Source organism: Pelobates fuscus, chromosome 3 (genome assembly GCF_036172605.1).
Source record: "Pelobates fuscus isolate aPelFus1 chromosome 3, aPelFus1.pri, whole genome shotgun sequence".
Taxonomy (NCBI): Eukaryota; Metazoa; Chordata; class Amphibia; order Anura; family Pelobatidae; genus Pelobates; species Pelobates fuscus.
Genome location: NC_086319.1, coordinates 351839305 through 351857564, shown reverse-complemented (window position 1 = coordinate 351857564; position 18260 = coordinate 351839305). Strand labels below are relative to the sequence as shown.

The following is an 18260-nucleotide window of genomic DNA, read 5'->3' as shown; positions in this document are numbered from 1 at the left end:
AAAGCGACCCGATCCTCCTTCTCCTACAGAACGCCGCAATCGTGGAACGACCTCCCGCACACTTTAAAATCTTCCCCAAGCCTAAAGTCCTTTAAGAGATCCCTCTCTACATACCTCAAAACAGAATGCACGTGTCATGGTTGAATATATATTTCCTACCTGTTCTATGTTAAATTTTGTATATGTTGTGTATTAATATAGGTTTTGTATTTTATTGTACCATAATGTATCAATGCAATGTTTTGTGGACCCAGGACATACTTGAAAACAAGAGAAATCTCAATGTATCTTTCCTGGTAAAATATTTTATAAATAAATAAATACATTTAATGTTATCTCAAACTCAACCCAATTTAATGCATAAGTGGCTTGTGTGTTCCTTATTCCAAAATGATTGACTCTACATTTATCTGTATCGAATCTCATCTTCAAAATCCCTCTTCAGAGAAGTTACATCATGTTCAGATTGTAGTTTCGTAACAATTTTTGTGTCTTTTGAAACGCTGGCAAATGACTTTCAATGTCCACTTCAAGAGAATTTATAAACAGATCAAAGAAAGGTGGATCCAGGACAGAACCCTGAGGCTATCCACGTGCCACTGTTGTCCAATTTGAAATGTGGAATTTAAACATCTGGATTATTAATGTCAATTTTTGTCCAACCTGGAAGAGTTCTTTGGATAGGTGTAGGTAGCATAGTCCTCTCATCCTATATACCATCACAGTAGGAAAGAACTGGCACTCATGATGCAGAAATATAAATTCTGCATTATGAATTCAGCTGAAAGGGGGCAATCTCTGTGTGCCCTTCCACTATGACTTAAACTGAGGGCGGTACCCAGGGACTTTATGTTAAAATAACCACTATACTGTTATGTTGCACAGAATGGCCCTCTAAATATTTTGTTAAAGGATAGTGTGTTGTTAGAAAAACAACTGGCATTAGGATGGCAAACTTATAATTTGTAGCATTCATTTTAAAGCAAAGATTTCAATTTCAGAATAAATGTTAATATTTACTTCTTGAAAAAACATTTCCATTGTCTTTTCTTTGGTACCTCCATATTAATGACAATAAATTGTTTAACCCCTTAAGGACACATGACGTGTGTGACATGTCATGATTCCCTTTTATTCCAGAAGTTGGGTCCTTAAGGGGTTAAAGGGCACATAAGCACATAAACAGCTTTTTTTTTATGGAGTGCCCATCGGCAGGGCCGGATTAACATAGGGGCTGATGGAGCTGCAGCTCCAGGCCCAGGCCCAGGCCCATGGAATAGGCCCAGGCCCAGGCCCAGGCCCATTTAAAAAAATTAAAAAAAGAAATGTTTTTTTTTTAACTTTTTTTTTTACACACTACTCTTAGGTTTGCCACCTGACTGGTATTTTAAGGCACAGCCGGTATTTGAGGCTGCCTGGCCGTGAGGGTATTGCAGTAATACAGGCAATACAAATGCAAATATTTTTCTCAGTATAAACGGAGATTACTCTGCAATACGAGCACAGGCCAGTAGAGGTCACTGTGTATGGAGAGAGGCAGGGATAGGAAGTTACAGCATCTCCCTGCCTCTCTCTACTCACTGATCCACGGGGGAGCAGCTACACAGCACAGAGAGTCCAGAGAGCAGCTCCCAGCCTGCAGAGACAGACTACAGCTTAGGTATGTGAAGGATGGGGGGAAAGGAAGCAGGGAGACATGGGGACATTGAGACACTAGGAGACACATGGGAACACTGAGACACTCGGGGACACTCGGAGACGTGGGGAAACGGAAACATGGGGACACTGAGACACTAGGGGAAACTGAGACACTAGGGGGCACTGTGAGACATGGGGACGCTGAGACACATGGGGACTCTGTGAGACATAGGGAGACACATTGGGACATGGAGACACTAGGGACACAGTCTCCCAGTGTCCCCATGTCTCCCAGCCAGTATCTCTAGTGTCTCATGGCTCCCAGTGTCTTCTAGTCTCCCAGTGTCCCCTAGACTCCCAGTGTCTCTCTGTGTCCCCATGTCTCTCAGTGTACCTATGTCTCTCAGTGTCCTCATGCCTTCCAGTGTCCACATGACTCCCAGCCAGTGTCCCTAGTGTCTCAGTGTCCCCATGTCTCCCAGCCAGTGTCCCTGGTGTCTCAGTGTCCCCATGTATCCCAGTGTCCCCTAGTCTTCCACTGTCTGTGTTCCCATGTCTCTCAGTGTCCCTCATGTCTTAGTTTCCCCAAATGTCTGTGTCCCCATGTCTCCCACTGTCTGTGTCCCCATGTCTCTGTACCCTTAGTGTCTGTGACCCCATTTCTTCCAGTGTCCCCAAATGTCTCAGTGTCCCCATGTATCCCAGTGTCTCCATGTCTCCCAGTGTCCCCATGTCTGTATCCACAAGTGCTCCCATGTCTCCCAGTGTCCCCAAGTGTCTCAGTGTCCCCATGTCTCGTCAAGTGTATCAGTGTCCTCGGGTCTCTCAGTGTCGCCATGACTCACTGTGTCCCCATATCTATCAGTGTCCCCTAGTATACCAGTGAGATGGGACACACTGAGACATAGGGACACTGGGAGAAATGGGGACACAGACACTCGGAGACTAGGGGACTGGGCAACATGGGGACACTGACACCGTCATACATAGGGACACTGATGCCAGGCTGGCCTTCCAATTCTTTGGACAGACATGCCCCCTTTTTGGGCATGTTTGTCCCTTTTGGCATTTCACGTGATTTGTGTCAGTGGCCCACCCTTTTACCCCGCCCATTGACTTCCTGCTTCGCTAGACACTGCTGTTAGGGGGTATGGAGTTACTTGAAAGATTAAAGCATACATTAGAAAGAGATTAGCATTGGGTATGTGTTTTCTTATAGCTGCATCCTTAGAGTTTCCCTCCAACTCCATCAGATACTTGACGCTTGAGAGGTATGACTGTTTTAGTGTTTTTGGTTTATAAGATTCTGTAATTAGGCCCCGTCATAATTGTCAGCACCAGGCCCACTGGGCTCTTAATCTGGCCCTGCCCATCGGCATATTGAAATGATGTGTGTCAAGCTAAATATGGTATATCTGGCATGCCTAGGATTGAAAAATCTATTACATTTATTAAAATGAAAAATTGTAAAAAAACTCACGGAGGCAGGTCTGAAATCTGCTACATCAGGACATCTCTAATTATACAGGATATTTGGCTGTACCCCTGTGTGTCTGTCCGTGGGTCCAAAATCTCAATGTCTCATAACATTTAACATTCCTTCATTAAATCTGCAAACCCACTGTGAAACAAGTTATTTTATATGATTTGAAGCTGAGCTGTCACTTGTTAACAGTATGGCCACTTGAGAGGTTGTAGGGTTTTCGGGCACTGATCCAAATGGCTATGAATTGAATATTCAAATCCAGTCATGAATCAATCTGTTTTGCTAGAGAATTGCTCAGTTGCCAAGTACTATTTTTGCTGCACAATTCATGCATGATTTTAACATATCTGGTTGCAAATTGGTGGTAGTTTGCTCCATATCTCTATGCATATATTAGAATAGTTATTGAGATTTGTGGAAACAAATATTTATGTGCAGCCCCAGTATAATTCCTAATTTAAGTTCTGTTTGAAAATTCTTTTCCACATTAAAGGTATTCTCTATGCAATATATGACAACATTCCTGTGAAATGGCACAAATACTTTGAATGAGTCAAATAAGTCACACAATTCCTTCTAATCCCCAGGCAACTGCTCACAAGTGGAAATGTCTAATGAAGGTGTTTTGCGAAGTATAGTTAAGTATATAATATAAAAAATATTGTATGCAGAACTGGAGATTGTATCTCCAGAAGGATATGGATACTTTGGAGAGTGTTTAGAGCAGGGTTACTAAACTGGTTAAAGGGACACTCCAGGCACCCAGACCACTTCTGCTCATGGGAGTGGTCTGGGTGCCAACTCCCACTACTCCTAACCCTGCAAGTGTAATTATTGCAGTTTTTTATAAACTGCAATAATTACCTTGCAGGGTTAACTCCACCTCTAGTGACTGTCTACTAGACAGCCACTAGAGGTCACTTCCTGATTTATAGCAAGGACTTTCCTTGCTAGAGCGTCGCTGGACGTCCGCACGCGTCGCTCATTTCCCCATAGGAAAGCATTGAAATTTGTTTTCAATGCTTTCCTATGGGGAGACGTAATGCGCATGCGCGGCATTGCCGCGCATGCGCATTAGGTCTCCTCGGCCGGTGGGCGGGATCAGTCTCGCCCACCGACCGACTGAATCACAGGGAGGAGCGGCGCGGAGGGGGCAGCGACGAGGGACATCACCGCTGCCACAGGTAAGTGACTGAAGGGGTTTTCACCCCTTCAGTATCCGGGTATTGGGGGGTGGGAGGGAGAGGGTACCTCCAGTGCCAGGAAAACGGATTGTTTTCCTGGCACTGGAGTTTCCCTTTAATGGATTGCAGGGTAAAACTTACCAGGAAAGTTTAAAGGATCTTAACATGTATAGCTGGAGGAAAGATGAAACGGGGGGATATGATTAAAACATTTAAATACATAAATGGAATCAACACAGTAAAGGATGAGACCATATTTTAGAAGAAGGAAAACTACCACAACAAGAGGACATAGTCTTAAATTAGAGGGGCAAAGGTTTAAAAATAATATCAGAAAGTATTACTTTACTGAGAGTATACTGGATGCATGGAATAGCCTTCCAGCTGAAGTGGTAGAGGTTAACACAGTAAAGGAGTTTAAGCATGCGTGGGATAGGCATAAGGCTTTCCTAGATCTAAGATAAGGCCAGGGTCTAATGAAAGTATTTAAAAAATTGGGCAGAGTAGATGGGCCGAATGGTTCTTATCTGCCATCAAATTCTATGTTTCTATGTCTATGTTTCTAAAACACTTGAAGAGTGTGTTACCAAGCTAAATCTGAGATTGATGAAATGGTCACAAAGTAAATGTTATTTAAATAATTTTGGTCCCTGTCAAAAAAGCTTATAAATCACTAAACAAGCACCAAGAATAAAGATGTGGAATAATTAAAGATTTAATATAACATACCTTGCGTATCTCCATCCCAATGTATAGTTGAGATGATGTGAGTGGGAATGTCAGGGTTATTTACTAAAGTGAGAATTCAAGCTAAATTCACAGTGAATTTGAAATTTAAGGCCAAAATAGCCAAATTGGATACATTCTCTAAATTAGCTTTGCCTTCAGTTTAGCTACTCTGACCTTAAATTTAAAAAGGAACTTTAACTTCACTTTAAATTCTCACTTTAGCTAATAGCGCTGTTCAGGTCATATTGTGCAGATCTGGTATAGTGGTTCATAACAGCAATCCTGGATTTGTCATTATCCACTTTGGAACAGAAGTGAGAATCCCTAAACTCTTGAAATGTTGGTGTGTCTTGATGATTGTATTGGGAACCACAGTTCTAGTGTGTTATCCAGAAATGTTAATTACATCTGTCATTTAAATTCCTTCTTCAACGATTTTAAAAGAAACTTTGAATGATCGTTTTCAGTCGTTATGGCAACAAAAGCATCTGAACTTTCCAGTCTATTATCCTCATGCCATGTGACAAAAAGTTAGAATTAATCAGTCCCCAATAAAATATGCATGGGTTAAATCCGATACACAAATGTTATTTCTAGTAATAGCTTAGGCATTAAGTATCATAGGGATCATGTTTTAAATGCTATATGCGACTATAAATATGTTATACTGACACAATTCCTAACATCCAGGATGGAAAGCCCATCATGCTTGAAGCTGCCGGCCAGGTAAGAAGGTACCAGGTTGCTGACACATCAGAAGCGTATTAACCAACGTGTACCCTCAGTGAGTTGATGAATCTGTCTGAGTATAGATTCAACTATCGTGCACATGCCCAGAATTCGTTTATATGCAGTGTCTTGTTGCAATGGAACACTGGAGAGTCAAAACGAAACAGCATTGTTACACTATAGCTTGAAATGGAACAGCTGAAAGGTATGTATTGAACAGAATATATGAAACAGCATGCTTAAAGATGCAATGTCTCACATGTGTTCTGCATTCTCTGTGAAATCTCATTCTGACTTTTTTTTGCCGCTTAGTTATGTATTCCTACGCACACACGCACAAACACACACACAAACATTAAAAGCACATGCCTAATATCTTGTAGGTCCCTTTGTGCTGCAAAAACAACTGTGATGCGCTGAGGCATGGACTTCACAAGACCTCCGAACCTGTCCTGTGATATCTAGAACCGAGTCTTTAGCAGCAGATCCTGCAGCAAGTCCTGCAAGGTGGGGCCTCCATTTGTTGTTCCAGCACATTCCAAGATGCTCAGTCAGACTGAGACCTGGGAAATTGGAGGCCAAGGCAATACCTTGAACTCTTTGTCATGTTCCTCCAACCATTTCTGAACATAATTTGCAGCAGTGTGGCAGGGTGAATTATCCTGCTGAAAGAGGCCACTGCCATCAGTGAACACCATTAATGCCATGAAGAGGTGTATGTGGTCTGCAACAATCTGTAGGTAGGTGGTGCGTGTCAAAGTAAAATCCACATGAATTCCAGGACCGAAGGTTTCCCAACAGAAAATTGCCCAGAGAATAGCACTGCCTCCGCCAGCCTGCTTTCTTCATGACATACACGCACCTCTTCATCCACCTGATCTAAAACAAAATATGTTTCATCAAATTTGGGCTACAGTAGCTCTTCTGTGTGATCGAACCAGACAAACAAGCCTTCGCTCCCCACATGCATCAGAGTCTTGGGGCGGAGATGATGCTGATACCAGATTACCAGTTGTCCTTCCTTGCAAAACAACTTTTGGTAAGTATTAACCACTGCATGCTTGGAACACCTCATATGACTTGATGATTTGGAGATGCTCTGACCCAGTTATCTAGCCATCACTATTTGGCCTTTTTCACAGTCACTCAGATCTTTTCACTTGCCCATTTTTATTGCTTCCAACACATGGAATTCAAGAACTGACTGTTCACTTACTGCCTAAAATATCTCACCCCTTCACAGGTGCCATTGTAATGATACAGTCAATGTCAGTCACTTCACCTCAAAGGTTTTACTATTGTGGCTGGTGGTGTATATTCCTCAGATAATCCTCAGTATGTGTCTTTCTGATATTTATCCTCCTACTTGTTATTGGATCCTGTTTAGTTTTGTATCTGCAGTTTTTTTTTATTTCTTGTAGATTATCACAAGCTTGTGTTTAGATTAATTAGCCAATAACGATCTATAGCACTTCAAATCGTGGTGTACAGCGTGCTTTCCAATTCTTTGTAGTGTTCCACGTATTGTGACTTCTGTCAGTTTATTACCCACTGAGCACATTTCACAGCAGGTGAGATTGTATACTTTCTTGCTGTTGCATATCTGTAAGTCACTTTGTAAGGTAAATTTTTGATGTTACAATATGCACTTCCTTAACAGGGCAAAGAGCGTTGCAGCACTGTAAGTGGGATATAAGGCTCAACCAGAGCTTGTTATAGCATTAAGTAGAGTAACGTAATACAGTGAAAGCATTACAATCTCTGTCAGATATAAAAATGAAGGCTGTCATTTCCCCCCACACACCTTCATGCACATACACACTTACACACTTTTATAAGGTCATTCTCACACATGCATACACAAACAAACAAACAAACACAAACAAACAAACAAACAAACACTAACACACTCATATATGTATGGAAAGAACCCCATTCTCATATATGATACTTACATACATAAACCCTCATACTTGCAAGAGTCATGCAGGCACTGGGAGATAATGGGCAGATAATGGTTGTGGTGGCAGTCTGGGCACTGGGAGCCCTATACATGTGTAAGTGGTTGTGGTGGAAGTTCAGGCACTGGATGCCCCAGGCTCGTAATGGGTAGGGGGCTCCCAGTTCCTGGACTGCCACCACAACCACTTACACATCAATAGGGCTCCCAGTGCCCGGACTGCCACAACAACCATTATGGGCAGGAGACTCCCAGTACCTGGACTGCCACCACAACCACTTACACATCTATTGGGCTCCCAGTGCCCGGACTGCCACCACAACCACTTACACATCTATTGGGCTCCCAGTGCCTGGACTGCCATCACAATTACTTACACATCTATAGGGCTCCCAGTGCCAGGAATTAGCTTATTGGTCAAGATTCCTGTCATCATTCACATAATTTTCCCTCCCTCTCTCTTGTTTTGCCACTTTTCAGAAATCCGAAACATTTGTGAACTTCGGCACTTCATCACTTTGGCACTTCGCCAATTCGGAACTTCAGCAATTCAGTACGGCTCGGCACATCCAAACTACCCAACTTCAGCACTTCGGAACTTTGGCACTTCTGAACTTCGGCAATTCGGTTCGGCACTTCCAAACTACTGAACTTCGTCACTTTGCCACTTCGGACGTTCGTAAGCATCCGAATGTCCGAATTGCACAACAATCGTCCGAATATACATTCGGAAAGAAACAAATTGTGCATGTCTATTAACAATAGTACACTGAAATATCACCTTGATATAAGTATTCAGACCATTTGCTACAACACTTGAAATTAAGGTCAGATTAATTCTAGATCATCTTTGAGATCAACTTGTGCCAAAATCAACTGATTGGACATGATTTGGAAAGGCACAGATCTGTCTATATAAGGTTCCACAGCTATAAATGCATACTGGGGCAAAAAACAATCCATGAAATGAAAGGAACTGCCTGCAGAAACCAGAGACCAGAGACAGACTTGTGTCGTGGAATAGATCTGGGTAATGCTACAAATCAATTTCAACTGCAGTGAAGATTCCCAAGAACACTGAAGGTTCACCATCCAACAAGACAATGACCCTAAGCACAAAGGCAAGACAATAGAACAGTGGCTTAGGGACAACTCTGTGAATGTTCTTGAGTGGCTCAGCCTGGGCCTGGTCTGGAACTCAATCAAAGATCTCTGGAGAAACCTGAGAATGGCTGTCCTGGTAGAGCTTGAAAGGATCTGCAGAGATGAATGGCATTCAATAAACTCAAATCCAAGTGTGCAAAGCTTGCCCCATTATACTTTAAAAATACTTGACTTATTTAGCTACCAAAGTTCCTTAAAGTACGTACTGAGTTAAAGGTCTGAATACTTATTTCAATGTGATATTTCAGTGTTTGTAATGTTGTCAAAACATGTTTTGTGGTATTGAGCATACATTAATGGGAAAAAATATATATTTAAACATATGTAGCATACGGCTACAACAAAAAAAGTTGAAAAAAATGAAGGGATCTGAATACTTTCTTAATGCCCTGTAGATGTCCTAAACCCTGTCAATTCCCAACCTACCACATCCTGAATCCTAGTCCAGCAATGGATTGAATCGTTTATGTTCCTGGTTTAGTACTACCAAGTCCCTGTTAAGTCCCTAGTCAACTTCTGTCTACTAGATAAATACCGGATGCTTTCCTTATAAAGCCTTCTTTACTGTGTATTACGTATAACCTGCTGTATTTTATGTGTAGGAAGTGTCCAATGACCTAATCTCCACCTTGTCTTTACCCCCCTGTGTCATTTAATTACTTGATGACAAGTAGCAGATGAATGGAAATGATGTGTAAAGTTTAAAGTTAAAACTTAAACTATATGCGTCTTGTTAAATTTGCCCCTTGCCTTGTATTCCACATGGTTATCAGATTAAGACTGATTCATGACTAAGGCCTAGCTCCAGCTACCATCTAATTACGACTCGCAATGCTTCAACTACTACAGATTGGCACGTGCCATTTACTCCATAAAAGCACTTTTGGGCTCCAATTTTAAGGAAGGATTTTATGAAACTAGAAAAAGTGCAGAGGCAGGCTAGAAATTGAATAGGTGGAATGGAAAAATTTAGATATGAAGAAAGGCTAGAATACATACATTTTCATTAGAATAAAAGGTGTCTCAGATAAGATAAGCCCTCTATAAATATACACAGGCACAGTGCAAACTGTTATCTGGTAACCTGATCAATAGCAGGAGAACACAATAGACAAAAGGTCACCCATTAGAACTTAGAAAAAATTATTTTGTCTGCAGCAAAGGGAAGCGTTCTTTATGGTGAGAATGATAAAAATTTGGAAATTCTCAGTTTAAAGGGGTTGCTTATCAGATTCAAAATATTATTCTAAAAAAGCTATAGATATTTTTTGGAAAAACAGAATATTTGAGGATATAATGAATATGCATAGAAAGAGGTTGTTGACTCAAAGAGAAGTCTAATTGCTATTACTGAGTGAAGAAGGCATTTCCTTATTTGTGGTAAAATTGGCAAACACTTCAAATTAGAAAGTTTGCTTACTTTTGGATCAACAGCATAAGAAGGCACATTAAATTCTAAACGTGATGGACTTTAGTCTTTTTTTTCAACCAGGATTACTATATAACAATGTAACTATGCCTGAGCTATTTCGACCAAATTCCCTTTTACTTTATTTATTTTGTTTCAATGTAGTGAAATTTGGGAAGGACAAACAGTAGTGTTCTAAATTGTTCCATTTGTAAATTTGACAATTTGGGCTAGATTCTGTTACAAGGGATTAACTTAACCCCTTAAGGACCAAACTTCTGGAATAAAAGGGAATCATGACGTGTCACACACGTCATGTGTCCTTAAGGGGTTAAAGGGATACTATAGTCACCAAAACAACTTTAGCTTATTGAAGCAGTTTTGGTGTATATATCATGTCCCTGGAGTATCACTGCTCAATTCTCTTCCATTTAGTAGTTAAATCACTTTGTTTGTGCTGCCCTAGTCACACCTCCTGCATGTGACTTGCACAGCCTTTCTAAACACTTCCTGTAAAGACGTATGTATTGTTTATACTTCCTTTATTGCAAATTCTGTTTAATTTCAAATTCCATATCTTCTGCTCTGTTAGTAGCTTGCTAGACCCTGCAGAAGCCTCCTGTATGTAATTAAAGTTCAATTTACAGATCAGGAGATACAATATTTTAAAGTAAGCATCTGAATGAAGGTGAAACCATTCTGTTTTCAAGCAGGCTGTATCAGAAACAAACCCGATTTAACTCCTAAATGATTGAGCATTAAACACTTCATTGACATGATCTATTCACAATACTCCTTCTTAAAGCTAAAGTTGTTTTGGTGACTATAGTGTCCCTTTAACTCTGGTAAATAATACCATAATAATAATAATAATTATAATAATAATAATTAAAAACCAAAACTAAATATTAGATCCCCTATCTTCTTCTACAGGAAAAACGCTGTTCATCTAGAAAATATACATTTATCTCTTACAATAGATTCTAGCCATATCCTAAAAACGACATGCCTTTTTTTAAAGTTATAAGCACGTAAAAAAAAAATATGTATGTATCTATACATCTGCAAGATGTAGGAAAATGATAAGTAAACCTGATGCATCTCACTCAAAAGAAAGGCTGCTTTTTTTCTTTTATTTTGTTACCACTAATTGTTGCGTTTTTCAGATCTATTTGTCCATCATATTTAAATGAGCAGTGAAGCCTTGGTGAGATGATTTCAGTTTTTGAAGAGAGTTCTTCTGTTGTATTCCATTTGATAACAACAATATATGAAGGTCATACTTTGTAAGCATGTTGTAATTCAGGCTGGAATCGCTCATGTCATTTTGCTACTCATCATTCCTTCTACGCTCCAACTATATGCCTGTTTTTTTTTTGTTTGTTTTTTAACAAGGTTGTCTATAATCATACAGAATTTGCTTATGCAAACCCAGAATTCATTCAATTACCCAGAAGACCAGCGATTTGTGTGCATTTTTAATGTCATTCATTGTTAAAAACTCATTACTATATTCCATTTCAATATCTCCCAAACCTCTAGCTACAGGTCATTAAACAAAGCCCTTGCCTGTAGCATTAAGTGTCTTTTGAATGTGTGTGCTCAACTGTGTTAATTATCATTCCTAGTCCCTGCATGCTAACACAGTGTCAGAAAAGGATGGGAGTACTACGCAAGAAGTCAATCCCTTGAGTCACGTTATAATTCCAATAGGGAGCATCCATAGTTCATAGACTTATACACCCACCTCTCTTCGGTCCTGTTCACAGATGTCTGGACTTTGGTTCCTATAAAAAAAAAAAAAAAAACATATATTTTTATAATAAAAAAACTAATTAAAAAAATTAACAACACATTTTTTTATGGCTATCTAAACATTGAGAAAAAAATATATAGTTTATGTTCAACTCCGTTTTAACAAAAAAATTTCATCCTCTTGTACTTTGGTTAAATCATTCAAAATATCTTTCAGTTTCCATCATGCTACTCCATTACTTCAGTCACTATCGATACATATTATTCAAACCTAGAGCTATTATAAAGGTTCTTCCTTGAAAGGTCTTAAGTACATTTCTTGGGCTGTGGAATAATGAAAAGAGCTATGGGTTTGAGAATGTGGAAGACAGATATGGAGCTGTTGGGGTAGGAAGATACCTATGGGCTTGGGAAATTGGAAAGTTAGAGTTTCAGAATAACAGATATATGGTTGGTGGAAAGGTCTGCAGAGTTGCTGACCCATTCTATTGTTTTATTGGCACTAATAGTTAAAAGAAATTAAAAATCCATACCAAAGTGTTAGAATGGGCAGTCACTATTTTAAGCCCAAATCCTTTGACCCTTTCATGTAAGAGCTCAGTATTCTTGGTGTGTCTGAACTGATACCAGAGCTTTATGTCAAAAATACACTAACATGTTGAAAAATACAATAAATGTGTGTAAATAGGATGCATTGTTCTTATTCCAAACTTCACCGAAAATCACGTAAAATTTGTCACACTGGTCACATCCCCACTCACACCCCTAAAATTAAAATGGCCCTCTTTGTCCATTTGGAAATATTGGAAGGCGTAAAAAAGCTGATTGTATTCTAAATGAATGTGACAGATCGCCAAAGAATTATCATTAAGTCCCCATTTATTGGTGACATCCACAATTTATGTTCATTATTTTTCTTATTTAGACTGTAAATTATTTTTTGAATTATGAATGTTTTCTATGCACACTTATTTAGTTGTAGTGCCTTTTATAATAAATTATTTTTTTCCTAATGTGAATTGGCACCTTACTTTTTTTCAAGGTTCCTGGTAATAAATCAACATTTAGCCTTCTGCAGAGAGCGGGAACAGGACCTACACTGCGTGGCCACCCTCTTTCTCTGTCACATTGAGTGATTATGCTGAGCTGCTGCAAGCACATGACAGCTTGACAGCTTATGTTAAGTTATGTCCCACCCACTTCTGTCTTTCTGACACACTGAGTGATTAAAGGGATCTATAGACACCAGAACGACTACAGCTTATTGTAGTTGTTCTGGGGAGTATAGTCAGTCCCTGCAGGCATTTTGGTGTAAACACTGCCTTTTCTACATTACAGCCTAGGGACACCTCTAGTGGCCACTCCTTAGATTGCAACTGGAGGTGCTTCCTGGATCAGTGCTGCACAGTGTGCAGCACTGGCGTTCATCATCTCCACACACTGCATGGAGACACTGAACTTTTCCCATAGAGATGCATTGATCCATGCATTGGCCACCCTCCTTGACAATCTCCTATGGGAAAACATTGGATTGGCTAAGATCATCACTTCTGATTATGTCAGCCAAGAGGTGGATCGGTTGCTGAGCCAGCACCACCAGACTACAATAAAGGTAAGATTTTACTGTATTTAGGGGGGCAAGGGCAGACCACAGAAGACCATGGATCCTGGGAAGCATTAGCATTATAACTGGGTTTTTAATGTTACATTGCGGCTCCTGCGATTTGTCAAGCAGCGGGAGACACAGGAGCCAGGAGAAGGTAAGTGAAAGGGTCCTAGTGCTTAACTTTCTCCATCAACTCACTTAAGCCCCAAGCTCCACTTTGCTTGGTGGCAAATCCGGCTTTATACGTATGTGGTCAGACCACAACCTAAGGATCTAACATTTCTGACTAAACTGTAGATCACTTGGTGCCTCTGATTAAAGCAATAGTTTTTCTTTTTTCAAAATTCAGTAGTATTTGCCAGGACACTATTTTGAAAATATGAATCCTCAGAAAAATAATACACCTTTCAATGTAGCCCACAACCAAAGTACACACTGCAATTATTGTATATATATCATTACTGGGGCTAAGAAGGAAATAGATTGGCCCTTTTGCACCTCGATAAATGTCCAGCCTCTCCTTCTGCATTTTGCAGTCTATAAATAGTTCACACATGCGGCCAGGTTCTCTATTAAGCTTTTAGAATAAAAATCATTCAGTGCTAGTTGGGAAACATAGCCGTGTTCAGCTCTGTGCTTGTATGCACTGCATGTGTCCCTTTGTTACTCTTATCCTCGACTCCCAATCAGCATTCATTTAGCATTGCCAACATTAACCTGGTCTTAAATGTACGGTGTCATTGAACTGATTTTATACTTGCACTGCAAATCACCAGTTAACTCTCCAGCTCCTTTAAAAAAGTTAATGTAAAGGTGAGGTTGTGCTGTTATTTCTCAATATGTATTACTGAAATAATAAATCAATATGCGCATGTTTATGTGTGTGTATATCATTTACACATTTTTCTAAATTTTTATTGTTTGTTTCTAAACCTTTATAACTGATACATGGTATCCTGTCTAGTAATCAGATAGTTGTAAATATTCATAAACAATGTAAGAACAGTTTATAAGGCTTTTGCAAAACAATGAGACATTTTAGAAATGATGACTGAGTGTATATAAAAGCAATCATATATTTTGTAACTATAAAAAATAACAAATATTAATAGTTGTTACACGCACTCTTCCTCATCTGAAGAATTCCAATAAACATTGTGAGGTGATGACATGTATTGCAAAAAGAAAAAGGAGACATTCAAAAAATGCATCCATGTGGCAATAGTTAGTCACATACCCTGGGATTCACAATATGATCATAAAAGGCGTATTTAAGCTTCAGTCTATGTCTGAAGAAGGCCTTGCAAAGGTTTTTCTTGACGTCTATAAGTAATCCTCGTTATTTCTGATGCTATTCTGTGTAACTAAATTACAGCATCAGTGACATGAAATCATTCCTTTGTGTCCATGACCTTGGACCAATTTCCCACTCTAGAATCATATCTACAATTTGACCTTTGTATCCAGAGGTGTCCATATAAAATTTTCCAGGGTACAGCAAAACCTGCTCTTGCCCTATTCTGCAGAAACCCATGTCTGTATTTGTACCTCACCAAAGGTAAGTTACATAGCTACGTGAGCTAAAAAAGAGATATGCGTCCATCAAGCTCAGACATTCTCACATCTGTTTTGCGGTTGATCCAAAAGAAGGCATAAAACTGTTTTTGTGCTGTCTAATTTTGCAAGAAACTAGGAAAAAATCCAAATTGACCCTAGAATGGCAGTCTGACATATACATGGATCAAGGAGCTGTTGCTGCACCTATTAAAAATGATATGGCTGAATAGTATGTTTTTGAAAGAATTCATCAAGTTGCTGCTTAAACATCTGTACAGACTCTGATAAACCAACCTCATCAGGCAGAGGATTCCACATCCTTATTATTTTTACTCTAAAAAAACCTTTCATTTGCCTTAGACAAAATCTCCTGTCTTCCAGTCTAAATGCATGACCTTGTGACCTATGCACAGTCTTGTTTATGAATATATTTCAAGTTGAACCAAGCCCATGTTAAACTGACTAAATATGTCTTAACACCTAAGAGAGAGTGATTGCAAGGGTAGATTGTACTTACCTTACACTAGCAGCAAGTTAACCCTTGCATCTAAAAGTCATTGCACAACCTAATGAACAACTGACTTAAACTTACTGCAAATAAAGTCATCTAGTACAGAAAATAAAGCATCAACTAATAAACTACCTGTCTACATAACCACACAATGAATTGTAAAGCATACAAAATGTATTTGATGAACATTAAGTCTAAGATTAGAATATATGAACTAAAATGTTTTTATGTATAGCCAATAAAGAATGTGCAATAAAATTGTAGATTATGCTAGCTTTAGTGTACCTATAATCTTAATTTTATTAATGACAGGAGGCGAGTATTTGCTTAAGTCTCTCTTTACTAGAACTCCACAGCTGCACAGAAAAAACAACCAATCAGAAAAAAGTTAGGTACTATAAAACTCCCCTCCCCATGCATCATTTCCTCTTTCAAGCTGCGACAAAAACAGAATAAAAGGCAGAGAACATCATGGGGAAGAAACGAAGTCCTAGACACGAAATATAACGACGTCCACCATCCAAGAGTAATCGTCAAACTAGACAGTGTTGATGGACTGTAAGCTGAAACGAGAGAAAAACAGAATCGAACAGGTTGATTATCCAATGAAATGTACTCTGAATAAACATGTGTGCACCCATGTAGCAACCAAAATGACCTTAAATTCTAGATATCCCAGCCCTACTTATGAAAGAAAAGACATAAGAGCATGCAACAGGTAGCAGAGACCACAAGCAGAGTTGCATACGTACCTGATCAAACCAAACTATAAACATAGAACAAGGGAGGGATAAAAATGGGTGGGAAATACTCGCCTCCTGTCATTAATAAAATTAAGATTATAGGTACACTAAAGCTAGCATAATCTACAATTTTATAACATGACAGGAGGCTTCGTATTTGCTGTTTCAACGCTCAGATCACCAATCCAACGCTGGTTGTGTCGCTGGTACCTATTCCAGGAGATAGCGGAGTAATCCTAATTGTACTTACCAACTGCGAAAAACGACAGTAGACGGATCAATGAAGATGTCAGCCGATGAAGCATCTCAAAACACAGAAAAAACACCATCTGCTGATAGATCCAACAACTTGTTGTTGTCACCCGCTTCCTAGCGGTTGGGACCTGAGCTAGCAAACTGACCTATCAGCTATATTCCTGTAATTGTAAAAATAACGAAGGCCTTTTGCGGATGCAAGGCCGCGAGAAGAAATTGCCACCTTGTCTCAACTCTTGATCTGTAGGGTGGTTCCTTCGATCGTGTCAGGGTCATCCGGCGACGCGATCTTGCAGGTAGATCCCCAATCACAAGGAATGTGTTCAAGTCCACCACCAAGACGCAATATAACCGAGTATGATCCTTCGTTCACTCCTGGTCTACCTGGTGAGATGTCTCATCCGAGAATAAAACTGTAGTGTTGTCAATTAGCCGTATCCTAAGTGATTCCGACATTCCAAATGGACTGTGTAATCCTCGGACTCTGTAGAGAAAAGATTCCAAAAGGACGTCTAGTCATGATTCCGAACTGAACTCGTGTGGAGGAACAGTGGTCGACTAATTTCTGGAATAGAGAATCCCAGAAATATTCAAAGGGATGGAGAGTGCAAACCGGAGTGCAGATTTCCATCCAGGTATGTCCTCGCCTAAGAGTGAAAGGCGTCTGTGTAGGAGTCGGGGTACCCCAGGTACTCTCCCAAGGTCACGTAGGTCTCCTCGACGGTAGTTGAAGAGTAGGTTAGCGTGAATCAAAAAGCAGAATGGCTCCCGCGAGGGGTAAATAGCTAATAGACGGAGAACCCACCAACTCCGAATCCTGTTCGCCAGGTAAGCGTTCCGAGGAGATGGGGCCGTCCTGCCCCCTTCTCCCAAGATCGTATGATCAGGGAACTCAAGCCAACCGGGATGTCCGTTCTTACCATGTGAACCATGTGTGCGGTTACCTAGGGACCGGATAACTGGCCTTCCTTAATCTTGGTACCCGAGCAAGGCAGTGTCCTTTCGCTCCATGAAGGTTTCCGTCGCTCCTGTCATCTTGACATGGGAGAAACGGTCTGCGCGATTGGTCCGCAATAGTCTGGATATCCAAAAACAGAAAGCAGGTTTCTGATTTATAAGGTGCAGAAAATACCAAAAACCTGCACTCTCGTAATACCTGAGGCCATCCGTTAGCCGTACTATCTCCAGTAGTGTGTGTACCTAAGTGATCCGGACCCAGTAGAGCCCTCACAGGAGATAGAATAGAGGGATCCAGACTAAATTTATATCTTGTATGACTAGGCAGTCCTCTATAACGAAATCAGTAGTACGGGCGTCAGATCTAATCGAATGCAGGAGGGACGCCCCGCTATGCAGTCACCGATGTCTTGCACAGGTACAAGCCTGTGTAGAGTGTCGAGTGTACGAGAGAGCCGCGTTCTCATCTAATGAGATCGACTAACGTGATAGCGTCCGGCCGATAGCCTGAGCGGCCTCGCCTGTTAACAACCAAAACAGTAGGGTTTACATCCGTGACCGGTTCCTTCTATGAGAAC

At 40.2% G+C, this 18260-nt stretch overlaps 1 protein-coding gene across 2 annotated transcripts in view; it reads right to left on the bottom strand.

Annotated features, from left to right (window-relative positions):
* The window catches only part of SHANK3 (SH3 and multiple ankyrin repeat domains 3), a 334590-nt gene that overhangs the window by 278831 nt on the left and 37499 nt on the right, over nt 1-18260 (bottom strand). For both annotated transcript variants that reach the window (XM_063449167.1, XM_063449168.1), the window contains exon 2: nt 12046-12085. In XM_063449167.1, the coding sequence (XP_063305237.1) occupies nt 12046-12085 (40 nt within the window). The remainder of the gene's footprint in view (nt 1-12045; nt 12086-18260) is intronic.